The sequence below is a fragment of the Idiotropiscis lumnitzeri genome, chromosome 10 (genome assembly GCF_059441095.1).
Source record: "Idiotropiscis lumnitzeri isolate Australia: NSW breed Sydney's pygmy pipehorse chromosome 10, RoL_Ilum_1.0, whole genome shotgun sequence".
Classification (NCBI taxonomy): Eukaryota; Metazoa; Chordata; class Actinopteri; order Syngnathiformes; family Syngnathidae; genus Idiotropiscis; species Idiotropiscis lumnitzeri.
In genome coordinates, this window is record NC_142400.1 from 21,383,935 (window position 1) to 21,411,399 (window position 27,465).

Here is a 27,465-nt window from a genome sequence, read left to right on the forward strand (position 1 = left end):
GTATCTGCCTGACAACATGAGCTAGCTTAATTCTGATTGGATAACAACTCTAAAAATACAATGCTAGGAAATATGGCATCAATGTGCAGAATATGATCATGATTTCTTCATTGAGTTAGGCCAGCAGAGAAGGCCTTCACTGACCACCACTGATACATGCTATCTTTTAACATGCATGTGCCCAATAATACGGTGCGACCTATGTATGTAAAATACCGAAATAGCACCCGCAACTGAGAATGCATCCTCGTGAAAATACGGTGTGTAAATACCAAGAAATAAAAGCTGGTCTTATGTTTCATACTCATCCTTTTGATCTGAAGCCAAAACGGTTTCAGTTTCAGTATACAACAAAAGCTAAGGAATTGACCTTGGTATTCCAAAACCTTTGGAGGGGACTGTACTTCTCGGAACTATAAGAGCCTCAGAGGGTAAGCAAGGAAGTACCATAACCCCTGAGGTCCAGCTTGTTACACGTGTGGAACATACTTATCGGCAAAAGGAGCAAAAGCAATACTTTCTGTCTGTGCTGCTGCATTGACGCTACGGAACTACTGTATTTTTACGGCCAAAAGACGCGCCGTGTCAAAGGGCGCAGTACAGTGGAGGGTGCTATTTCTGTATTTGATACATAGATAGAACGCACCGTCTCATTGGGCGCTAACAGAACCGAGCAACCGAGTAGTCGCACTAGCTGCTCAGTCGCGCTAGCGTGTTTTTAAAATGGCAGCGGGAGTTCAGTGGTACTTTATTTTAGCTTTTAACAACGTGCTGAAGTTGTCCTCATCCAAAAATGCATCAAGTCCTTGTCTTCTGTATCCAAGATAAACAGCTGGACACGTTCTCCACCAAACACGAGAGTCATTATCAGTTTGCCTCGCCGTCTCGCTGCGGCGCAGCCCCTCAGATGGGATGCCGACACAATGCCGGTGTGAGCAAGTCACTAATCAACAAACTTTGTGCAGTTACATCAAAACTAAAACTATCACCCCAAATCAACTGAATAGCATAATAGTGTAGGCACAGCAAAATTACACCTCCCAGATTACCATGCAATAGCTTAGTTAACATGCATGCACACTAAAACAGAAGATAGCATGGCTAGCGTGGCTAGCTGTTTTTAAAAAGGCAACAGGAGCAAAACTGAGTTTGGTTGTATTTTATTTAACAATGTACTCGCATTAATATTGATCAGTCATCCACAAATCCTTCAAAATCATTGTCTTCCGTATCAGATACAAACATTTGGGCAAGTTCTCCCACAAACACGCCAGGTTCCCTCTCGTCATTGTCCAATTCTGTGTCGCTGCTGAGCGGTTCCTCGGATGTAATGCCGGCTTTTGCGAAAGCTCTTACAATAGAGCTAGCAGACACGTTTGTCCAAGCACCTACAATCCACTCGCAAATTGTGGCATAACTTGCTCTTCGCTGTCTCCCAGTCCTTGTGAAGCTGTGTTCGCCCTCCGCCATCCATCGCTCCCACGCAGCACGCAACTTCACTTTGAACGCCCTGTTTATACTAATGTCGAGTGGTTGGAGTTCCTTTGTCAAGCCTCACGGGATGATGGCAAGCTCTGAGTTCATATGCGTGACTTGGTTTTTCCACAGCGGCTGTGAGATGGGCACGCATGGAGTCACAGACCAACGGTGACGCGTGGAAAAAACCACCGGGTCTCTTTACGTACACCTCACTCAGCCACTCTCTCATTTTGTCCTCGTCCATCCAGCCCTTTTGATTGACCTTGATAATAACGCCGGCAGGAAACTTCTCTTTAGGCAGCGTCCTCCGCTTAAAAATCACCATAGGTGGCAATTTTTGTCCGTTAGCATGGCAAGCTAGCACAACAGTAAAAGCCGACTTCTCGTGCCCCTTTGTGCGGATTGCTACCGTGCTGACCCCCTTCTTCTCCACAGTGCGGTTAGCCGGGATGTCGAAAGTCAGCGGCACCTCATCCATGTTGGTGATGTGGCTGGGCTGGATACGTTTGTCGGCAATCTTTTTGCTGCAGTAAGAGCGGAAGGTGACCATCTTCTCCTTGTAATCCTCTGAGAGTTGCTGCGCGACGGTCGTCTTTGCCCCGATGGATAGATGGCGCAGTTTCATAAAACGAAAACACCAAGACGCCCCTCCTTGGAAATGTTCGATGTTCAATTCGCCAGCAAGCATTACTGCCCTCTGTAGAATGGTGATGGTAGTTACGCTTCTCCCAGCTGTTCTGTGAGCAGCAATCCATTGCTCGAGCTGGGCTTCCAACACGGGCCACCTTGCCTTGCTTCCACGAAAACTCAGTGTAGTTTTCTTGACTTGGCGGAGTCTGTCTTCCTGCTTCCTCCACTTGCGAACCATGGATTCGTTGATTTTTAATTCCCTCGCAGCTGCTCGATTCCCATGAACATTTGCGTAGCTGATAGCTTGTAGCTTGCACTGTGCTTCGTAAGAGTGTCTCTTCATTTATGCCATTTTTGCTGATTAATTGCCTGAGCAACGTGTTGCACCTGGTATATATAGGGGCATTGGGGATGCTTTGCACTGGGGGCGTGCCTTTGCATTGTCATTCACGCCCATCTCCCCTCTCACGCCCCCTGCTGTCGTTAGCCACCCCCGCCTTCTCTCTCTATATAAGCGGTGTGCAGGCAGTAAATGTTCGCAGTCAGCCCAGCAGTGCACTTGTTGCACTTGGTCCACATAATGGGCGCTCCACCTCAAAAGGCGCCCTGGCTTTTTTGGACGAGTTTCAGGACTTTAAAGTGCGCCTTATGACTGCAAAAATACGGTAAACAGACGCCAGGTTTAAGAATCATTTCAATGCAGTGAGTCAGACTTTTACAAGCTAGAATTTGATGAGTTGTGGCACTAGTATTTGCACATGCTATATAAAGTCATATGGTTTGGTCAAATTTCCAAGTTGAAATGGGTTTTAATACCGTGAACACAAATACTGTGAACACTTTGGGGGGGCTCATGCAAATGGACCCAAAGAAGCTGAATTGCCGCAAAAGTTCTTTTAAAAAAAATAATTAATTAGTTTCTATATAGCTGTTTTTATTCTCTTTTAATACTACAGAGACGTATTTCATACCCAGACTTCATTAGCTGTAAATTAAACAGCTGCAGCAGAAAAGCATTTGGTGTGTTAGCCAGAACAGAAGATTAATGAAGAGAAGCACAATTTCAGCGAGTACCGCCTCAAGGGAATGCAGCTTAAACACCTGCCAAAACATGCCAAAGTGTCATGCTCATGTATTATAATAGTAGTAAAAAGTAATAATGAAAATAATAATAATGAAAATGAAAATACTTTTTTCAGAACAATAGTAATACAGATGGCTCATTGTGTTCATATGAACGTAGGCCTACGGTAATAACTTCAATTATTCTGTCATTCCTCTCGGCGATTAGAATTGAGAAAATGTCTGAAGGTTTAATGTTCAGCCTTCATCATCAGCCAGGTTCACTAGCATCGGTTGCACTTACCAGAGTTACACAAGTCGGAGCCCATCTGTGTTTACGTGAGTCCTGCAGAAAACAAAATGTACATAGCCAAATGTCCGCAGGCCAATCACCCACGCTCCAACCAGGATGATTTATCATCCTCCCCCTACTGACCTTCTCATCAGCACAGGCCCTGAACCCTACACACACACACGCACACCCCCACGCATCCCCACGCACCCACACACGCGCACACACACACATGCACTAACATACACATGAGTGCACACACACTTAAAAATAGAGCAGTGTCATACACAGTACCACACAGACCCACACTTGAAATGGCATGGATTTTTTTTTTATTTTGGACATTGATGTACAGTGAACAATATGTGTGAAAGTGATCTCGATTACACAGTTCATACATCCAGTGTATTTGCTCCCTGTAATCTTGTGCTATTGACCCAGATGCTTCTTGGACAAATGGAACTTAAGTAATCATCATAAGGCTGCAAAACTCATAGTGCATGGGAGTGGTTCGTTTTTCATTTACTTTTTATTTGGAAGATTGTCTACATCAAAATTACAGACATTATTCGGCATAGATTTTTTTAAATATATAGAATAATAACATGCTCAGAAGTCAATACCAGCCAGGGTTACATACATACTACTACCAATTTTCAGAGATTTGGTCAAATTATGTTTTCCGGTTTCTCTGGCAGCACGTCACTTTTTCTATTTTATACAAATCAAGAATTATTGCAAACCACTCCTAATGTGGGAAGCAACGGACTGAACCACTTTCTTGTGATAGTCTTTGTGGTCCCCGCAAGAAGAATCTGAAATAACTTGACATCTTTTTGACGAGTCAGAAACTGAATTTAGTCACTGATGGTGTAGTGGTACACTCGCCCAAGTTGTGTGCGGGCAGCGTGGGTTCAGTTCCCACTCAGTGACGATGTCTATGTCTGCCCTGTGACTGGCTGGCGACCAGTTCAGGGTGTAGTGCGCCTTTCGCCCGTAGTCAGCTGGGATAGGCTCCAACACCCTCCCGCCACCCTCTACAGGATTAGCGGTGTGGATAATGACATGACAAACTGAATCTATCCAAAATACAATGCAAAATTCAAAGGCAGATGGACTTTTTTTTTTTTTTTAAGTTTTTTTGTGTCACTCCAGTAGGACCTCAAAATTGGGCATCCCCAAAATACATGAAAGTGATTTGCATCTTTCATGCCACATTGCTTCCAACTGGACGCATCTGCTTTTCTATACCTAACTTGGAGCAGACTCCTAAAACGCTTTGACTTTTGTGGGGAAAATGTTTTCATTGTTCTTTTTGATTGAAATTTCATGTTTTGGTCTTGAGACCAAGACCATTTGTAAAGGTTGCTTCCTTCTCCACTCCATGGCTTCGCCAAACTCCTCCCACGTTTTTCGTCTCAGCGACCACCAATGCTGGCTTCAATTTGTCCAGTCCAGGTGTGGGCAAACTACGGCCCAGGGGCGTTTGAATCCGGCCCGCCGAACTTGAAAAAAAATTAAATGGATAAACCTTGTTCATGTTTTATTTTTTTATTTTTAATTCTGCCCAGATATTTTGTTGTCATGCTTTTGTTTTGCTTTTAAAATCAAATGTATTTTTTTTTTCTCCGATGAGGTGCAGTTACCAAAACACACCATCCATCTGCTCCTGGTCCAGCCCCTCTGTCAAATTTAAGAACCCATTGTGGCCCACCAATCAAAAAGTTTGCCCACCACTGGTCCAGCCAGTACCCATAGGCTTCCTCCGGAGTCCAACAGGCTCATAAAGCCCGTTATGGTTCCTCCTTGAACTTGACGTCACCCCTTACCGCTGGTGTCCTCCACCAGCTTCTATTAATGCCACCAAGATAGGCATCAACCATATACAAGCCTTCAAGGCCTTCTCTGCGGGCTTAACATAATCAAGAGATCATGATCATATTTATGATGAAAGTTTATTTTAGCATAGCAAGACCACCCGACTTGGAGGGAAGCTGCAGCACATTTTCAAAACAACGCATGTGGGTTATGCGAGAGTGAGGCAATTGACGCGCGACATCGACGCAGTGACGTACGCCCGGACATCGGACGCGGATGTCTAAAGAAGCCTTAAACCATGACATTATGTCCACCTTGGTTCACAAATGACTTTTGTGTTTTGGATTATGAGCAGATATTTTTATACTTTGGCCTTTACATCACTTTGGTAGAGCTTGATCTTGGTCTCATCAGCCCATAAAGGTTTTCTCCAAAGCTTTTGTGGCTCATCTCTTACCTTCTCTGCACCATTTAATCTGGCCTTTTGATTCTTTTGCTAATAAGTTTTCATCTTGTGGTATGGCCTGTATATTTCTTCTCTCCAAGTCGCCTTCGAATTGTGGATTTTGATACCTTCAGCCCTGCCCTGTGAATGTTGCCAGTGATGCCACTGACTGTTGTATTTGGATGGTTCTTCACCGCTCTCAAAATGTTTGTCGTCAACTGCTGTTGATACTCCTATCCGACTTATTCAATATTTGTTTCTTAGTATACCAGTAGTTTTTTTTTCAGGACATTCTCAATTGTTGTATTGGCTATGCCCAATGTTTTTTGTAATGGCTCTGATCCATTGTCCCTCTATTCTCAGCTTCAAAATGGTTTGCTTTTCTCCCTTAAACAGCTCTCTGGTCTTTGTTTTCTTAACACCAAATGCCATTTTCACAGGTGAAACCCAAAACCAAATACAAGCACTAACAAATGTAAGAAATCAATATTAAAGACAACACCTGAGCAATGAGAAATACTCACCAGTCACGTTCCAGTACTTTTGCTCACTTAAAAATTGAGTCGCTCTGTTTAACACATGTAGATGTAAATAAAAAGGAATGAAAGATGGAATTCTGAAGATTTCTCACATTTGCGCACACACGCGCACACACATACACACTATATGGCTGTCGCAATTAGTCAACTTGTTAATACAGTTAATTGTCGATGAGTCGTGAAGGAATTTTTGTTTTTGTTTTTCTTTGTGGCTTCTCCCACGGGCTATATGGCTGTTTGTGACACACATGCTCAGTAGTGGTAATCCTGGTCATCCATGGTGTAAACAGACTCATTGTGGGTAATGCAATGTCATCACTTGGCCCGCGTTAGCAACCGACTCCAAAGGATTACGTTGCTCTGCTCCCACGTTTAAAAACATGCCCGGAATGCTTGTACAAGCTGCAAAGTTTGATCAAAGTTCAGTGCACGCTACTTCCATTTACTTTATTCACAAATTTGTTACACCTTTAAGAATTCGAGATAAGATGATGATTATATAGGAACAGCTGCTTACTCATGCAAAATGATGCAATTAACGTATGATCTAATTAGTTGATGAGCAAAATAATCATTTGTGATTGAATATTTGTCTCATCGTTTATATCACACTCAACTTTTGGGGTTCAAATGGGTAGGCTCTTGACGGGAGCATGATATTAAACATTGACCGTTGCATTGAAATACAGTCGGACATTTCAAACTCAAAAAGAAAAAATTGCCTCGATGCAGTAAATGTTAATAGCTACAATTCTCTAAATGTGGGTTTCTATCAATCTATAAAAGCTGACATATAACAAGCTGAATGACGGTTGTGAAATCGCTTTGCTATTTAATGTAATTACAATCACTGGTCCATCTAGTCACCTGTGTTATAATACCTGATCGAACCATTAGGCTTCCATCTTTCTAGTGGTTGGGGTGTCAAAGGTTAAATAGTCAATACTTTATACTCACCAAATATTCAAATATTGAATAACATATTTGGGTCCCCGAAGACTTTAAGTACTGAATATAAATAAAAATCAGTCGCATGTTCAACTATTCTTAAGTGTGTAAGTGTATTTATTTATTTATTTTTTTTTTTTTTGTCAAACACGTTCTAATTAGTATCTTTATGGTATTTTGTTGAACAAATTCATCCATCCTTTCATCCATTGTCTGTACCGCTTCTCCTCACTAGGGTCGCGGGAGGGTCTAGCTATTCTTCGGCCAGTAGGCGGGTACACCCTAAACAATAAAGCAAATTTGTTTGCACCTAAATTTCATGAGTATCTGTGGAAAACCCCCGCAAACATGGGGGCAAAATGCAAACACAGCATTGTTAAGCAGAGTTCGAATGTACATTTCACTGAAATACCCCCAATGTTCCCCCCACTCCCATTCCTCGATTTCCACCAGACGTTGTCAGCCTTTCCTCTCCCACCAAATGAACAAAAGTAGCTGCAGAAACCCGGGTGATTTACTGACTGTCAACTACTGTGAACTTGCCATTAATTGCTATCTGACATTACCCCTTTTGATTTGTCTTTTTACTATTTCTTTGTGCTTCCTATCGCTTGTTAGATCGTCATATATTTTCTCTGTCTTCCCCTAATGCTGCTTCTTCGTCTGTTCATCTTTCTGTGCAGTACCTCCAGAGGCGGCAGCAGGAAAACGCCCAGCGACAGAGCAGAGGGGAAGCGGCCTTGCCTGAAGAGGACATCAGCAAAATGTTCAAGCCCCCTCAGCCCCCACCTCGCATGGACACGCTACTTATTGCAGGTACAGGAACATAAACAACAACAACAAACAACGCATTATCAATATGCATATACTACCAAACTAGTACAGGGTGTACACCGACTGACGACAGCTTGGATCGGCTCCAGCACACCCACAACCCTCATGTGGATAAGCGGTTCCGAATAGGAAGGAGGGATGGCATATCTACCAAAATTTCTTGAGAACAACACGCAGTTGTTGTGTGCATTAGGGGTGTCCCGATCTGATATTTCCCCAAAATAAATAAATTAATTAATTAAAAAAATAATAATTAAAGGAGAATTGGGTTTTATTGTTCTACCTCCAATACCACTAATATATGAGCACTCATAGACAAGATATCCTTTCTAAAAACCACTTCTGGTCTTGGTTCCAGCAGCCGCCGGATTTGGCATGCTGAGCCCACGTGATCAAAACAACCATGCCTGTGAAGTAGCTAAAGATGTCGGTGGTGTGGGGGTCGGTATATTTTTTTAAGATTACAATAAAAAAAATCTAATGAAATGATAACAATCACGAGCGCACGCTCTGCTGTCATTCAGTCGAATGAGAGTCGTAGCGAAGCCTCTCTCTCTGTGGTCGCCCGCATGACGGTCGTGGGCCCACCTCAGGGCGGAGGCTACCGGAGCCGTCAGGCGCAGGAGTGTGCCATGCCCTTTCCTTAGACTATGTTTAAACCTTCATTGCTGGATAAGCTTGTGGACTAAATCGACATTGAATCACAGTACAAATTGACAAGTTTCAGCGACGGAGGTCATGTAAACAAAAGTGGGACAACGGAGGTAAACCAGCCACGCAAACCTTCGCTGTCGAGATTCTCTGGGTGATTTGAAATTGCTATATTCGTGACTGTTACATTTTATTATTTAAACCTGGCTCCAAATTATTTCCTTGAGAATGTCTTCACTTGAAAATGACCATCAGCATTCACATAGGGTCCTCATTGTTTGAAGCATTAAGAGTAAATATACACTAAAACACTCCCATGCGGAGTCCTGTGGTAATGTTTCTGACAATTTAAAAAAAAAAAAAAAAAAGAGAGAAAATATATAAAGTTGTTCAACGATGTAAATTTATGTAATCGGAAGATCGGTGAATGTGATTCAGTCATAAATCTTTTTAACTTTAGGGGCTGTAAAAAAAATGGGCGTGTCAGTTTACAACCACTTCAAAAAGAGGTGTGATTTGATTTAGTTTTAATTTATTTTATTCAAGTGCATTACATCCTCACGTTTGATGTTGAATTAATTTAACCCATATGTTTGGAATAAATGGGTCATATTTTCTCATACCTATTGCTGCTTACTATTTAGTGTTGATTTCATTAGTACAATTAGTCTCTTCTAACAATTCATACTAAAAAAGAAATTAAATCATGTATCATCATATCGGAATCGGACAGTAGCCCAGGCCAAATAGCGGTATCGTAGCGGAAGTGAAAACAATTGTATTTCCTATGTACTTGTGTATTATGCACTCTGATTTGATGTTATCCTCGCTCAAATGTTTTGAAAGTGATAAACATGAGCTTAAGAAATGAAAACTGCGGCTTCTATAAGAAAATCGTTTATTTGTTACTGTATATTGCAAAAAACATCGCTGCACAAAATTAGTCAGCTGTTCCTCAACTGAATTCACTGATTGACAAAACTACTCCACCAAGAAAGAAAATTATTCTGAGCCTTTTAGACGCGACATTTTATTGTTAGACATCTACGTTAAGAATACATTTTGTCTTTGCCGTTGTCATGTTCATCATCAATTTAGGTACCTACCAGGATGGCCGAGTGGTCTAAGGCGCCGCGTTCAGGACCCAGTCTCCCCAGGAGGCCTGGGTTCGAATCTCGAATTTCCCCATTGTGGGACTAATAAAGGCAATATTATTATTATTATTATTATTAAAACGTGTGACTTAAGCATGCGTAGTAAATATGATCCGCATATGTTTAAGTTATTTTTGAGCATCATGATTTCTTAATTGTTATTGTCGTCGAACAAAGTGGCTCGCTCCCAATTTAGCCACAGTAGGAGAATGCGCGTTCCGGTGTAACAATTCTGGGTTTTTCCATAAACCTATTTATAACATCCTCCGACCAACATATAACATCCACACCCAACCGACCTTGATTTTGAATATTTTTTGGTGCTATTCTCAATAAATTATGGTATGTTTAAATTGGGGTCATATCTTAAATTGCCCCCTATCCTCCACCCGCCATCACATACTCCCTCAGCCGCCTCTGCTCCCTTCACAGGAGCTCAGGATATGCTTAATTATCGCCACTATTATCCGGAAATTATATTAATCTTTTAATCAGTCTTTGTCTGCCGTGTCATGTTGCTCTGCACCCACCACTCCCCCCACTGATTTTTCATCCTGCTGTGTTGCCACCAATAATTTGATATTTTGGTTTGCTTCTGTTTCCGTCCCCTTTTTCTTCTTGCTTTGGCTTGGTTGGATGTGCACAAATGATTGCATTTTTCTGTGTGGGGTGCTTGGATATATGTGGCTACTCTGCAACAGGGCAAATTAACAACTACTGCCAGAACGTGAAGGAATTCACTTCCCAAAACCTTGGGAAACTGTTCATGGCGGAGGCTCTCCAAGGACACAACTAGATGTGACAACGGAGTCAAGAGAGAAGAGTTCACAGAGCAAAGAATACATTAAAAGAAAGTCCAAGTTAATCAGAGAGCCTAAGTGCAGTTGTGTTATTTCTGGAAAATCTGTTGTTTGTACACAATTTTGGCTACAAATTTCTTTGATTTAAGAGTAAAATAAAAAGCATTTCAGCTCTTCGTATTGCCTCCTTATTGCTTTTTCACTATTTACCAGAAATGATTTGGGCCAATTCATCTATTCTTGTTTAATTCAATCCCATTACCACAAGCATCTAAATTGAGGTACATAGCTATCTCTGCAGTCATTTATTGGTGAAATATTACATAACTCCATCATTGCAACAATGAACTCCCCCGCTTTCACAGACTACATGTAGATGTGTGACAGTGCGAGTAACTAATATGTAACGTGTATTCAAGGCCACCGCTTACGCCACGCAGAAAACACTGCATAGAGTCTCATCGTCCGTGGAAGGCCACATTTTGCGCAAGGGAATCCATTTGCGCAAATGCACACAATGGATGTGAGTATTCACAATGCGTGCCATTTGTTTATGGGAAGAGACAGGCATTGGCCATTTCTGATTATGACCCACGCAGAGTATGAACTCAACAAGTGCGGTCTTCCTAAGAGCGTATGCGAGAATGTTCTTACCAAGAACGCAAATCTCTTTATAAATCGTAACGGTCGTGTGTTAACTTTTTTCCTCGACTCTGGTGTATTTGTATATGATTTTATCATTTACATATTTTCGCTTTCTGCTGTCGGACAACGGAAAAGTTTGAACTACTTTGTGAAACGCAGCCCAGTAAGACTACCTGCGTCATGATCGTTGCGGCTGAACTGGAACCAGAGCTGCCTGCTCGTTCTCCCTCCCCGCCGGCCGGTGAAAATGAACTCCATGTCTGGTTCCTTCTGGACTCTCAGCCATCTTTTTATTTCGGCCGTTACCTTTAGTAAGTTATTTCAGTTAGCTCTCCCAAAAGGCGTCAGGGCATTTAAACCTGACAGTATTGTGAATGCGACATGATACGACACACATACGTAAAATGATTTGCAAATCATTGCATTGTTTTTGTTTATCAATGTCCAAACTTCATTGCAATTGTATATATACAATAATAAAATAATGGGCTAGAATTGAACCCATGACCCACTGGGAGTTAGATGTGCTAACACGTAGAGCAACATGCCGCCCTGCTGCAAAATTTAAAAGCCAAAAAGAAATAGCATAAACGGAATGTGCTTTGGAACGGTTCAAATGGCTCTTTAGTTGGTGACATAATGTAATGTGTTCCTCCTCGACACACGACAGGCTAAACGATTAATGTGCAAAAACTGTTATCAATAGTCACTAAAATGTATGACCTGTAGTTATGCTCACACTAACTTCTGAAAATATTAGAATGATTAACCAAATATTACGGATTTTGGGGCACTTATCACTACAAAGCTGATGTCACTATTGAGAGAAACACCGCAATACACCTGCGTGCATATTGAAAATTATTTTCAGTGAGGCCATGATTGGCTGTTGTAGATAAGACGAGCCGTCCATCAAACAAAAATGAAATCACTGTTTCTTTATACTTTCAATGTCATAGTGATAAACAACTCAGCATCAGTATTTCACAACACAAAAGTAGCTCTTGTGATAAAATAATATTGAGAAGAAACTTTATTTTTATAAATCGTTATATTTCACATTCGGTCTGAAGTAGTGTATTGGCAGATTACACGCAAGACAGGCTCGGCAGGTTTCTGTCAGTAAAATGGGCGCCCGTGGGTACTTGACCCGGTAAGGGACAATTAAAGGCACGGACGAAAGCCCACTTCTGTCCTTGCTTAGTCCGTCCTTTTAAAAAAAAATTCTCAACCTCCGGTCCCCTTTCCCAAAATGGGCGTCCATCCGAGACGGGCGGACAGAACGTTCCATCCCTGGGACGAAATGCCCATCTCATGCTTTCACATCAACATGCTCCGCCAGTGCATACGAGGATGCCTCACCACTCGAAGCAGACAATCACCCGATCACAAATTTGCTGCATCATTGACTACAGCATGTGTAACAAAGCAATGCACTAACATGAGGGAATACTAGAAGTTGTTTGTGATGACATTTTGTTTGCACCTCTGCTGAAGAATTTAGGCTTGTTAGGCTTGCGAAATTTCGTCTCTCCAAGGCACCGAAGTGCGTGTGCTTCAAAATGCACGCGCTTCCAACTTGGGTCGTTACATTTTGTTAGTTCACCACTAGATGGCACTAAATTCTATTCACTGTTCCATTACATTAACCTGCAAAGTTAGCTGTGCTTTGCTTTGATCCTCACACTGATGAATATTAAGTACTGCACTGTATTTGCAATTAATAATGATTGTAGCCAGGTCATGTGTATTTTGGACGACATGAATACTGAACAGATTTAATTTGTGAAAGTCATCAAAAACAAGTGAATTAAGTCAATTTGAATACCTATGATTATAAAACAATGGACAATATTAATCCCAGAAGCTCCATTCTGCTAGTTCTTTCACCTTTATGCCAAAATATAATCCTACGCAAACTTACTTAGCAATTTAAATCGAAACGTGATGAGTCAGCAGTGTCCATCTCGTGTTGGAATCGTCCTTGAACAAGTGTGAAGTAACTTAATGTGATTTTATGGGAGCATCAACTAAATGCCTCAGATGTGGCAGTGAGCAGCTTTTAGAGTTGATCCTTCATGCTGGCTCAAATGCCTTTGCGTATATGGCGGTGCGGCTCATTCATCAAGCATTTTAGCTGGAGTCTCCTTCAGCTCAGCAACAGGAAGCTTGAGTGATGGCTCTACTGGTTCCATTTAATAAAGGAGCTGCCAGTGTGGTTCATTGCATAATAATTACACCACTGCTCTGTTGCTGTTTCTCGACCTCGCTATCTAATACAGCCTCTGATGTCTGACTTGTCATCAGCATCACCTCGTCGAGCAATAACTTGTACTGCTCCTGCTTGCCATCAGTGCAGTCATTAGCGATAATTACAAGTCGACCAAAGTGATAAATGTTTATGAGAGCGGCCGCACTTGAGACGCAAATAAATTCTTCATAAAATCACCACGCGGTTTCCCTGTCACGCTGCTTGGATGGGAAGTATTAATTTAGCCCAGTTGAAAGTTGGTAATTAAGGTATCTGCTAAGTTGACAGGCACACCTGTGCTTATGATTGATGCCTTTTATGATGGGAGCCATCTCTTCCTAGCAGGTATTGATTGGCTTTGGAGAGGAAGCTTCTGTTAAACTTGACTGCTCTTTGTTTGCAATTCTGAGGCAGCACCATGGGGCCATGTTGCCCTTGAGGGCTGACTGGGGCACTGCCTCACTTGTCACTAATCCTGGGATGTGCAGGGAATTATAAAAGCTTCTTAAATTCCTTCAGCAGAGCCCCGAGCATTGTGCAAAGCAAACATGGTGGCGGAGGTCGGGCTAACGGGGGAGGTGATGCTGGTTTTGATGGGAGTAAAACAGCAGCATGGACTGAATCATGTTGTCATCACAGGGCTCAAGGCCAACTGATGGGAGGTGCTTTGAGTCCAAGTGCTGCATTAGGCCACTGCCTCATAAATTATGACATTATCCACTGACGACTCATAAAAGCAAAGGACAATTGACCTTTTATAGGTGTATCATAACCTTGAATAAGATGCACACACACACGGGCGGCATCTGGGATTAAACTCCACATTAACGGTAAATAAACACTGTAATGAAGTCACATTGGATCCTTAAGCTTTTTTTGTTTGTTTCTTTTTTTAATACTTGCAGGAGATAATTACCAACATTTTCTCCGGCAGCTTTTCATGCAGCCGAAATGCCAAGTATTCTCTGCAATAAATGTGAATTATAATTAAATTGAAAGGAGGGTGAAGCAAGGCAACTCATCTGATGACATTGACACGGGTGGGTTCAAAGGAATCTGACTGACATTTGAACAAGGAATTAATGGGGTAATAGACAGACTAATTGTCATTCCACACATTAGTGATGGAATGGGTCATCAATGCAGCCATAATTATTTTTTCTTACCATCAGCCTTATGATTAAATGTTTGAAACAGAAGCTTCACAAGAGGTAGAACGCCACCTATGTCCCTGCAGCGCAATATGTTTGAAAACATTTTTCTGTATGCTGTCAATAAGGTGCAGTTATTTTTATTTTGTTTCAGTAGTTCCCATTAATCCACCTCTTATCAGATTTGGTATTGCAATACAACCACTGCCCTTTTGCAGTTATAGACACTGTCAATACTATGCAAAAACTCAACAAAACAGCACACAACTATTGAGAATCAACAGTTACCTAATAACATGACAAAAATAAAACATGTAACTGATATACATAATCTAGTTGAGATTTGACGAAGGCATGAATTACCGTTTCAAAGTGCTGTTGAGAAAGGAGATACTTGACCTTAGCCGGCTGCCGAAGATGAAGAAAGATGGATTTTTGCCAGTCAATTTTAAAATCACAGTCCAGTTTAAGACCCAAGTTCAAGACTGTTGGCTTTAGATAAGGAGCTAGGGGGCCCAGGTCAGCAGGATGTGAAATACGAGAACCACTTGGCCCAAACACCACAACTAATGTTTCTTTTTCATTGAAATTCAAGAAATTCAGTGCCATGCAGGTCCTGATTTTCTCTAGACAAGAGTGACAACAAGAGGCCAACATCAACTCCATCTTAAAAAAGGCCCTGGAAAGGATGTACTTCCGGTGGCTGCTGAGGAGGCACGGCCTGCCACCAGTGCTGTTAAGACAGTTCTACACAGCAGTCATTAAATCAGTCCTGTGTTCCTCCATCACTGGTTTGATGCCGCCACAAAAAAAGGACAGACTGCAGAAAAAGTCATCGGTACCCACCTACCCACTCTTGGGGACTTGCACACTCAAAGAACCAAGACAAGAGCACACAAAAATCTCCTGGACCCCAACAAACTGGCCACCAAGTGTTCCAGCTCCTCCCCTTGGTTCAAACCATGCACACATACCATCAGACATTCAAACAGCTTCTTCCCTCTTGCCATTAACTCCCTAAACAGTTTACTCAAAGTCTCTGGTGGCACTATGCAAATGTTTGCCAACTTTGCACACCTCTGTGGGGCTTTATTATTATTATTATTATTATTAGATTTTACACTCAAAGTTGCATTACATATACTGCTACTGGTTACTTAATAAATAGTGCAACGATTATCTGCATAATCTGCATCACCGTTGTAGTATCACTTTATCTCTGCTCTTTTGACCCTCCAAATGATTGAATAGTTGTCATTGGGTGGTACTACTGCCCACTGGCAGCCTTAGATTACAGAAAGACTTTCTATACTTATGTGTCATGTCCTTGTTTATCAAAGTTGCTTATTACTGTAATATAAGTGTACGTCATACTGCCGGAGACAAATTCCGCATGTGTTTTACGTACTTGCCCGGTAAAGAAGAGTCTGATTCTGATCAAGTGGAACTCTTGGACCAGTTAAATTCATCACTTAGTTTATTAGGTGGCTTATGGCGGTCTGGCCGGGGATGCTAAATTGCTAACGTAGCCGTCGTCTTATTTTATGTTTCGATACGTAATGATTGCAATACAACATTTCTGTTCAGAGCCACTGGCTCTCCACCCAAACACGGTTCGCGTCAGACTTCTGTTAAAAGTCGAGCGTAGATCGAAGCACTTATTACTCTGTAATTCATTTTAGCGTTTAGCACGTTTAGCGCCCCCTCGTTCGCCTCCTCGTTAAGAAGGCTACTTGATAGTGGGGTTGTTTATTTATCATCACGCAGCTTGTTGCTGCTGCTGTGCACGGATTTAGACATAGTACAAATAAAGCTCATACTGCTGCGACGCAAGATAGCTTGGTGGCTAGCATTCAAGTAGCGCCGAAAGAAATTAGTTCCGGGACAACAAGCGCCAGCGCTTTTTTTTTAATCAGTACTGCATGACCAACTGCGTAAACTCGGGGCACAAACCGCAGCGTTGAATATCTCAAATTTGCGTTGCGGTCCCAAAACGATCGTTTAGCCGTACTATAGTACGGCGGAAAAAAAGCATGTACCCCAGGGTCACACGCGCCCCCCTCAATATCGCACCGCGCCTCCCCAGGGGGGCACGCCCCACTATTTGAGAATCACTGGTCTAAACAAATATTACCAAGTGCTAGGGGGGGCCTTCAACTGAGTTTGAGACCTGAGTTTTGATCGTTCGTCGAGCAGACCAGGGGTGGCAAGCAAATCTTCCTCATGTATTCAGTCATTTATCTCTATGAGTTGGGGATTTCACATTTATGGCTGTTCATCAACCCAAGCACGAACCAATACTCTTTTCCAGTGTTCATCACGCTTTGACCAAAATAGATTTTTTTTTTAATTGACAATAGACTTATGCTTCAAGTTCGTGGCTGCGCATAACAAGGCATATTATGCACCTTTTGTGGTGTGTTTTATACATGTGAACATAAAAAAAGGGAATAAAAAAAAATGACTGGACGGGGGGAGGCGCGCCTGTTATGTTTCTGCATACCCCTCAGAAAGTAGGAAGTTGCGCCCTTGCTACTGTGCACTAACCAGCCTGAGTCCTGGTGTTATTGTGCAACATGAATAATACCTCTGCTTTCTGGATCATTAGACATTAACAGCGCAATGGCTGACAATGCAGTTAAACCTTTTTTTCAGGAAATAAGATGGCATTGATGTTTGCAGTTTTATTCTGTAGACACTGACTAATTCGGATGCTGGAAAATGCTGTTCCTTTAAAAATTGGCATGAATAGTGCAAATGTTCCTGACTCGGTTATAACTTCAAAGTATGTTTAAAAATGTGAAATAAAAAAAATACCAAAAAAATAAAATAAATAACATCATTAACATCATCTATGGCGGCACGGTGGATGACTGGTTAGCACGATGGCCTCACAGTGAGAGACAGCATCGGGCGTGGGTTCGATCCCGTCTCCAGCCATCCTGTGTGGAGTTCGCATGTTCTCCCCGTGCTTGCGTGGGTTTCCTCTGAGTACTCCGGTTTTCTCCCACATTCCAAAAACATGCATGGCAGGCCGATGGAACACTCTAAATTGCCCCTACGTATGAGTGTGAGCGTGGATGGTTGTTCGTCTCTGTATGCCCTGCAATTGGCTGGCAACCAGTTCAGGGTGTCCCCCGCCTACTGCCCGAAGATAGCTGGGATAGGCTCCAGCACCCCCCGCGACCCTAGTGAGGAGAAGCGGTACAGAAGATGGATGGATGGATGGAACATCATCTATCAATGAAGTACATTGACAACCAAGTTGCACTGGCAGCTGGGGCACATTGAACTATTTATCACTTACAATCCTTCTAGTTCCTCAAGCACTGTTGAAGAATTTGCCAGAGATGAGCGCTTCACCCTATTTTGCCAGTCCGTCCCCCATCCGCGACCTGGGCCCCCTTCAGTCAGTCTTTTTAAAGTGCTTCTATCCTTGTAAAAAAAAAAAAAACATCTGTGACGAGAGGCTAATGGCAGAGATTTCAAAATTCATAAACATTATTTAAAGCTCATTAGCTGCCTAATTACTTATTCACATCCACTAACCAAAATTTACAGACTACAAAACACACCTGATTAAAAGCCACAATAGCAAAATGTTGTCAGAAATGTGTTATTATTTGTTATCATTACATTAGCCACTTCGGACGAATAGGCGTGGGTCTCCATGTTATTTAATGGGATATTAGCTACATTACAGACAAAGAAAGACGCTTTTTTTTTACACGCAAACAATGCCGAACACAGCTATTGTTACACAGGGTACCAGAATCTTTCTCAGACTCTTGTCTCACAAGGCAAAGTCGCGGATGAGCTTGGATGCAGTTTAGAGATGGCTGTATTTATTGCACTTCATCCCTTCGCTCAAATTAAACAAAACTTAAGATTCTTATACTGACTCCCAATTGCTTCTTCACACAACCGCACGCATCGCTTCCGTATTTTTGTAGTCTTGTTCTATCTCTCTCTCTCTCTCTCTCTCTCTCTTTCTTTGTGTGTCTCTCTCGTCCTCTCTCTTAGTTGAATTCTCAGGTGAATTCAACACGCAACAGCATTACAATTCATTCTGCTTTGAGGCATATATTTGAATTGTTTCCTGGCGTTACTTGACTTGGTTAGGGGCGATTGCGGCGACGGACGTAAACCGACTTTCTTCCTTGCTTTAGTCCATCCTATTTAATAAAGTTTTCGTCCTCCTTCTCCAAAATGGGAGGGAATGCCTCTCTGCAATTTGTCACACGGACCAATAACCCAACAGTTGTCTTGGTCCCTGCAGCTCGGTCAAAATGGAATATCTCACCCCAGGTTTGTAATTATGATTTTTGTTTGTTTAGTTATTCATTTTTGTAATTTGCACTTCAGGGCCACTGTAGGTGATTACCTTTTTTTGTTTATTTGTTTTTGTGATTTACACTTCTACCATGCTTGTGTCATTCTACATGAACCTGCTACGTAACAAATAGATACTCAAAAATATGAAGTCTTGTCATTTTTATCCAGGTTTTCTTAGCTGATTTAATATTTTCTCTCTTTGATATCAAGTCAAAATAAAAAATGGAGGCACCATGTCCTTTATTTGTCTTGTTTGGGATTCAACACGACAGAAGCCCAAAAGTGATGAACTGTCTGCAGGAGGCACTCATCTCTCCATAAGTGCCAATATGTCACTCTTTGTGCCCACTAAAAGTTTTGTGTGGAGGCACAAGTGAAGGCCCATGTAAAAGGGTAGGGAAAAAGAACCGCAGCAGCTGCGGTTTGCGATTCCCTCTCCCACGCTAACCTGCTAAATTGACCGTGAGATGATTGTGAGTCAGTGAAAATGAGAATAACATCCTCATATTCCAATGCTCAACCGACTGAGGCAATACTTTCTGTGATGTCATGTCTCATTCTGCATTTGTAGAGCTTACCCATAAACTACATGCTTGAACTGAGCATGTGAAGCCAGCGGCGGCTTTCTCTGTGCGAGCGGACAGAAATTTCCTTTGGTGCAATAAGAGGAAATACTTGATTAGGATTATGGGATTTGTCTGTGCACCTTCAGATTCTCAAGGAGGAGCCCAAAAGATGTCAGAGGGATATAAGTTTGGTCTCATTTAATCAGCCCGCACGGCCTGTGCCGCTCTGACCCCAGCAGTCATTTATTAGGGCTCCTACACAAACATAAGATCTTTCAGCATGCCGCTCGTGATAGAAGAAATCAGCTAGCTGAATATAATGAAACCAGTTATTTCACTGTCAGCCCAGAATGCGTTTCTCTTTCTTTGCTCTTGCATTTGGCAACTTACTGTATATTACCATGGCAACTATATCCTGTGTGGAACTATTTCCTGGATGTAAAGTAATTGTGAAAATACAGTTAAAACTCCTCAAAACCGGAGAGAAAAGCAAGGCTGTCATGGTTGTAAGAAGCAGTGTGCAGGAATTAAGCATTTATGGGATTAGGCACTTAAAGCCAACGCAGCCTGCCGAGTAACGACACTCATCCTATAAAAACACTCCACCTGAGGCAGGTCTGTACCTGCCTTATTTTTCCTTTTCTCCTTTGAGGTCAACAGATCTAAGATGTGATTGGCAACCGTATAGATCGAGCACCGTGTTGCTGTTGCTATTCATCTCTGGCTGCCACCCAGTTCGATGGCTGTCACACTGCAGTTGCACAAATCCCACAAGCCATTATGAGGCAGGTTTAATCCCTGCAACAGTGGCAAGAGAAGCCTTTCAAGAAGGTTTTCCAGGCATGACACCCTGTCTGTCACATGCATCCGTGGGCTTCAGGCAAGGCTGCAGTGTATTGTCGTGATCCCACTCAATCATTAATGCCTGCTCTTATCCCCAAAGCACTAAGACAAATGTACTGGATGTCCTCCTGCCAAAAATCAATCACATGTTGCTCGTTATCTGCTGTCTGTGCTCTGGTGATGGTCATTACATTACATATATTGTGATTAATCCTCCTTTTTGATGTCTTGATTATGTAGATAAAAACATATGTAAGAAGAAATGTCTGTTGGTCTATTGTTTAGTTACGGCTCTTGTAATTCAAGGTTATTTTCCGGCAGAAATAAAACAGCCCATTGGTTATTTATGAATCTGCTTTGTGTAAGCAAAGTGACAAGGGGTCATCAATTTTCTAACAATACCCATGTTGTCAGTGAGATTTATTGCTGCCTTTCTTTGTTTGTACAGGTTGCTCTCGAAGATGGCCGGGATCACAAAGTGTGTACTCCACTCACACCTTTAAGATCAATATGGCGGCAAAGCCAGGAAATGGGTTGTTTATCTCAGCGTAATAACTGAGAAGTGAAACTTTAAATCTATGTATATACAGAAAAAAATAGTGATTTTCAAATCCTTATCAACCTATAGTATATTCAACTCAATACACTACAAAGACAAATTATTTAATGTTCAAACTGATATATTTGATTGTTTTTTACAAGTATTAGCTTATTTTTAACTCATTTACTCCCTTGGACGTATAAATACGTCTTTTAAAGCAATGGCGCCCTCTACCAAAGACGTATAAATACGTTTTTTGTTTTTTTTGCATCATAGTGTACATAAGGGTCTGATGCAACCTCTGACTGAGAATCAGCCTTGTCCGCATTGTGAATCATGTAAAAATCACCCAGCAGGGGGCAGAGGTGCAGAAAATTCGCCTTGAATCTGCGCCAGAGGTACAAATGGGGGGGCGGGATCCTGGGGTAGACTTATAAGCGTGGAGAGCAGCGTGGGTAGCAGCAGCACTAGCAGCAGTCGCATTAGTAGCGTTAGCAATGAAATCCTCCAAGCAAATGCCGATCGAGGAATGTTTTTTTGTAAAAAAAAGCTTCCTAAAAGCATCAAGGCTTTGGAGACGCTTTGGTTGAGAGGATGACGCTTCATCGTCGTCACAACAAAGAGGCGTCTAAAGAGGCTGCGCGTGCCTTGCGGCCTGCATCGCCTGCCTTCGGACAATAGCCAAAGCAGCCGAGAGTCCTCACCAGATCCCCCCCGAACAAGGAGGTAAGCGCTCACACGTTACCATTGAACATGTGGTTTTAGCCCTCATGCTTTTATTGTACATATCATGCATCTTGCGGACAGAAAATGTCGCGTCAATGTGCAGTTAGACGCGAGCTTGCTCGCTGACTTCCTCGTCCGGCCGCCTCTATTGCACAATTACACGCGAGCATAACTCCTCCCGAACAGGGAAATAAACGCTCGCAAGTTACAATTGAACACGCGGTTAGCCCTTATATCCACTTATTTTACATATCATGCATCTTGCGGGCAGAAAATGTCGCGTCAATGTGCAGTTAGACGCGAGCTTGCTCGCTGACTTCCTCGTCCGGCCGCCTCTATTGCACAATTACACGCGAGCATAAGTCCTCGCCGACGAGGAAGTAAACGCTCGCAAGTTACAATTGAACATGTGTTTAGCCATCATGCATCTATTGTACATAACACGCATCTTGCGCGCAGAATATGTCGCGTAAATGTGTAGTTAGACGCGAGCATAGGAAGTGAGCAAGCGAATGTGCGCTTCCAAGCAAGCATAACTCCTCCCGAACAGGGAAATAAACGCTCGCAAGTTACAATTGAACATGTGGTTAGCCCTTATATCCACTTATTTTACATATCATGCATCTTGCGGGAAGAATATGTTGCGTGAATGTGTAGTTAGATGCGAGCATAGCTCAACTCCGACTAGGAAGTATGCGAGCGAATGTGCACTTCAAGCAAGCGTGACTCCTCCCCGACGAGGAAGCAATACTGAATGGTGTAGTAATCATACAAACTTTCTACAATTCACAGATTGTGCATCCCGCGGCAAGAAGGTTCCTCCTCGTCTTGTTGGTGCAAAGAAAGGTAAATTATAATATGAAACTTCACACGCCAGCAATAAAATGCAGCAATAAATATATATTTCCAATTGTTTATATTTACAGGTTGTGCATCAGGAAGCAGTGGTTCCGGATGGCGTCACACACACTGGATGGCAACTGAGGAAAATCGAAAAAATGTTGTGTGCCCTTGCATCAAGGCAACTGTTTTATTTTATATCACACAAAAAAAAAGTATGTATGACACTGATGTATTTCATTTTTGTACATAGTTCAACAGTTCAGTCGTTTTCTGTTATGTGCAAATAAATTTATTTTGTTATCAAAAACATATTTTTTGTGCTTTTTTTTTTGGTATTTTATAGAAGGCATGCATTATTTAGATGTTAGAGGTGTCATAAAAGCCATAAATAATAGTGTCAAAGTTCAAATTATGGTCGAAATGCATCAGTTTACAAAAAGCTCATTTTCTCAGTTTTTTCCCCAGGGATTGGAGTTTTCATGAAATTTAGCTATTTTCAAATGGCGATTGCTCAAGAATGGAAAAAGATAGAAACAAACTTTTTTTTTCTGTTGAAAGAAGGGAGTCTCATCTTTCTTTTGGTGTGCTCCATGTCTATATAGCATTAGAATACAATATTCTGTGGGCCTTGCAATATTAGTCAAAACCCAGGAAAACGCTGGGATTGAGCGGGTTGCTCCAGTGAAAATGGCTGGTATTTAATGAGTTACTATGATGCCTGCAACACATTCCAAAAATCCTGGGATGGGCCCATCACCTGGTCTTTAAACAACACTCAAACATTTGGGAACTGATAACACTCATTGTGGAAGCTTTGTAGGTGGACTTCTTAGCATTTTTGCATGATGTACACTTTCAGTCGCACAACAGTCTGCACTCTTCAATTGTCGGTTTTTTTCGCCTTAAAACCAGGAGTTTGAAAATCAAATCATGAAAGGGAAAGTGGCGACTGGTTCAGGGTGTACCCCGCCTACTGCCCATTGCCAGCTAGGATAGGCTCCAGCATGCGCACGACCCTCGTGAGGAGAAGCGGATCAAATAATGAATGAATGTACGTGTCTAATAGAATGTAACAATCTAAGTTTGAAACGCGTTCATTTTGATGCACATACACTACAGTGCCTCAGAGAGACCACGCTTTGCAAACGTACCACCAATTTCTTCAGCGGGGGTGCAAGCAAAATGTCATCATGAACAACTTCTGGTATTGCTTCAAGTGACAAAGTAAATGCATTGCATTTGTTACACATGCTGGAGTCGTTATCCAGCCCTTTGTGATCTAATGATTATCCCCTTGAATCTCCGTGGCAGAAAAATGCCGCTGAGACATGTCAGCATCCTGTACGGTGAGCCGCCACCCATATAATATAATTAGCAATTACTCAGCCTACGATTACAGAAGAAAATGTACGCTGATGTGATTTTTTTTTGGCATGTTATTGAAAGTAATACTGGGTTTCAAAACATTCTGCACACTGTCTCTTAAAAACTTTCACATCATTAAGTTACAGCAAAACATTGTACAAAATATAGTTCATAGTGGTTTGGGACCGGCTACTCTTTCTTTAACATTTCCTTGACCCAGTAGACTTCGTCCTTTTGTCTTTACCTTTCTGTTTCATTATAATCCTTTATTAGCCACGTAGACCAAGCAGTAACATTCTTTGCATTTTCTGATGATGTGGAAGGGTATGAAAATAACTGCTCTGTACTGTATAAGATAGGGCTGTTTACTACTTTCTATTGTATCATCAAGTAATTGGACCCCCCAAGAATGTTCTCAACAAAGTAATTCCTGGTATGAGCAGATCTTTGCACATCATTTCAAAAAGACTAACAAACTCAAGTCAGGGGTGTTCAGTTCCAGCATTGTGAAATTTCTTCCTACCCTTCAAGACGTCCTACCAATGCCTCGTGCGCACTACTTTGGCTGTCAAATTAACATCTGGTAGGAAGTTTTGCATGGGTAGTACATTTTGACAGAACAGGCTGTCAAAACAGCCTCCGGTAGGACGATTTGTATGGTTAGGACATTTTGGCAAAACAACGGTCCTCGACGGCCGTTGTCCTGCCTGTTTTGCATCTCTCCTTGCTGCAACACAGCTGATTTTAAAGATCCGGATCATTATAATGCTTCTGAAGAGCTTGCTGATGAGCTTATCATTTGAATCAGGTGTGCAGCAGCAGGAAGAGATGAACAGTGGCCCTTGAGGACCGGAGCTGGACATACCCAATTTTAGTTTTTTAGTTATTGTAAATAAATGACCCTAACCCTAACCCTCATTTAATAGCAAAGATTATAAATTAATTTGTCCAAAATTTGGAGTTGAAAAAAACGTCAAAAGATTGAGCCAGGGCGCAAAGCATTGGCGCTGGCCTCCCGCAGACACAAGTGCACCACCCATGGATGTGCATCTTACTGGCATGCAATTATTTATGTTTATTTCTTGCACAGATTTTATCCAAAATAATATCACTGAGACTCACACTGGGGCCCCGCTTAGCGATACGTTGACAAAAGATGTGTCCCAAGCTATGCTAAGATAAATTTTGCATTCTTGCAGTTGAACAGAAATGAGTTTCCATTTCCTACTGTAAACATCTTAACATGATAAATATATAAAAATACTCCGTAAGACTTTCCAACAAGCAATGCTGGGGTCACTATGTTCCAACAAGCGATGGTAGGTTAAAAACACATTACCTTGCAGCTGAGCAATCAACGCCTATGTCCAGAAGTAGCTAATTCTGGATGAAAAAGTATAAATCCTGCCATCAGGGCCGCTGCTACTCCTTTGGGTGCCCTGAACTTAAAGGTCGGGTGGAGTCCCCCATCTGCCAATTGACAGCTAGAATACACAGCTTGCAGCCACCAGCTTCACCATGAGAGTGAGTGGGCATTCATTTCAGATCAAAGACCTCATAGAACACTGGGGCTGTTGCGCATCGTGGAGTGACGTGGTTTTACCGGGGCCGCTTCGTGAGCGTCAAATGTCAGATAGCGAGCTTTACAACCACACTCGTTGTCATGCCTTGGTGAAAAGTTGGACTTTGAACACATCCAGCACGCCCGCGCATGACAGTCCTCAGAATATGCAGTACAGAGATGGATGGAAAGACAAACTTTGAAAAATTCAGAGCACAAAACTTCCAGCTAGGAGGCCAACGCCACAACCGAATGTGGCCGCATTGGAGCGCGTCATTTTCGGATGAGTGGTGTAGGCGTAACCTAGGGCGGCCTTGGTGAAAAAAAGTAAGTCAAGCTAACGCCGGGCTGAAATTGTAATATAAAACAAACATGACGTACGTAGTCGTCGGAAGAATCGGAATATAAAACCTATCAGACTTAGAACAGAGTCAGAGCTGTTACGTTCCAACGAACAATGTCCTCCCAGTACACTTATATGTAGCTCTGCTCACCTCCACATTTCCTCATACAAATCAGCCACGGAGATGTTAATCCTTTTAATGTGTTGAAATGGTCATAGGCAGGGATGTCCACATGAATTTTGGTGCCAACTGATCACTGTTTTTGGACGTTATAAGGAATGAAAGTACAATGATTTTCAATGGAGTTTGTGAACGGTCCCTTTCGTGACTCCCAAGGAGACATGGAGAGAGCTCTGCGGCTGCTGTCTGACTCTCCTCTAGCGGCGCAAGTCCTGCAGCCACCATCACCCTCCGCTACGGTGACGCAAGCCCTGCGGCCACCCTCAGACTCTACTGTGGTGGCGCAAGCTCTGCGGCTGCCCTTCGACTCTCCTCCAGCGGCACAAGCCCTGCAATCCATGCAGCCGCCCTCTGACTCTCCTCCAGTGGCACAAGCTCTGTGGCCGCCCTCCAACTCTTCTCTGGCAGCGCAAACACTGCGGTCTCCTTCCGACTCTCCTCCAGCGCCACAAGGCATTTGGCTCCCCTCCGAACTTGCTCTGAAAGCACAAGCCCTGTGACCACCCATTGATCTGGAGACACTAGCCCTGCGGCTGTCCACCCAATTTGCTCAGGCAGCGCAACCGCTACGGCCGCCCTCCATCCAACCACGCTTTGTCAGCGCAAACACAAGCCCAGCAGCCACCCTCCAACGTTGCTCTGGGGGCACGATCCCTATGCTTGACGTCATGCCTGCCCATTCGCTGCATATGCCGTCATTTTGTGACTATTACTTTCCATTTACTACTTCTTCTTACATTTATTGGAATCTCTTTAACTTAACTTTCAAACCAAAGTTAGAAAGAAAAGCTGGACTCTTATCGGTTGTGCGGACCGCTACCAAATGGGCCGCAACCCACTGGTTTAGACAATGGGTGTTCGATCCCTGGTCAGTGTGACCATGTCGAAGTGTCCTTGAGCAAGATGATCTACCTTTTGATGACGCAGCATCAGTCGGTAGATGAGAAAACAGGGTGAAGTGCTTTGAGTACCCAAGGTAGAAAAGGGCTATACAAGTGACTGCCCATTTACCATTTACTGTGGGTCGCAGTGGAAGCAAATTTGCAACTTTGTTTGGATGTGTGTGTGAGTGTACTTGTGCACCAGTGTACAGTAATACCCCGCTACTTCGCGGTTCACCTTTCGCGGGTTCAGTGCTTCGTGGGTCTAAAAAATATTCGGGGGCATTGTAGTTTCGCCGAGCGGCACGAGGGGGCGCTGGAGCGGTTAGACGGCCGGCGTGCGCCGAAGAAGAGCGTGGGCGAAGACGAGAGTGGACGAAGAAGAGCACGTTCCCCCGGGCACGATCCGGGGCGACATTTCGCGCGGTTCGGACCGTACGAGAGCTCCGGAGGAGGCCGGCCGGCGTGCGTGACAGTTACGCCGAATAGGAGCACGTTCCCCGGGCACGGGCGGTTCCAAGCGGCCCCTAAGTTTAACCGAATGGAAGCTCCGGAGGAGGAGGGCATGCTCGCGTCACAGT

At 42.8% G+C, this 27,465-nt stretch overlaps 1 protein-coding gene across 1 annotated transcript in view; it reads left to right on the plus strand.

The window, feature by feature from the left end:
• Positions 1–10,828, plus strand: part of LOC148329652 (eukaryotic translation initiation factor 3 subunit H) — a 76,483-nt gene extending 65,655 nt beyond the window's left edge. Inside the window, exons 7-8 of the mRNA XM_088306216.1 lie at positions 7,897–8,029; positions 10,554–10,828. Coding sequence (XP_088162342.1) covers positions 7,897–8,029; positions 10,554–10,648 — 228 coding nt within the window. The 3' untranslated portion in view covers positions 10,649–10,828. The remainder of the gene's footprint in view (positions 1–7,896; positions 8,030–10,553) is intronic.
• The last annotated feature ends 16,637 nt before the right edge of the window (positions 10,829–27,465 follow it).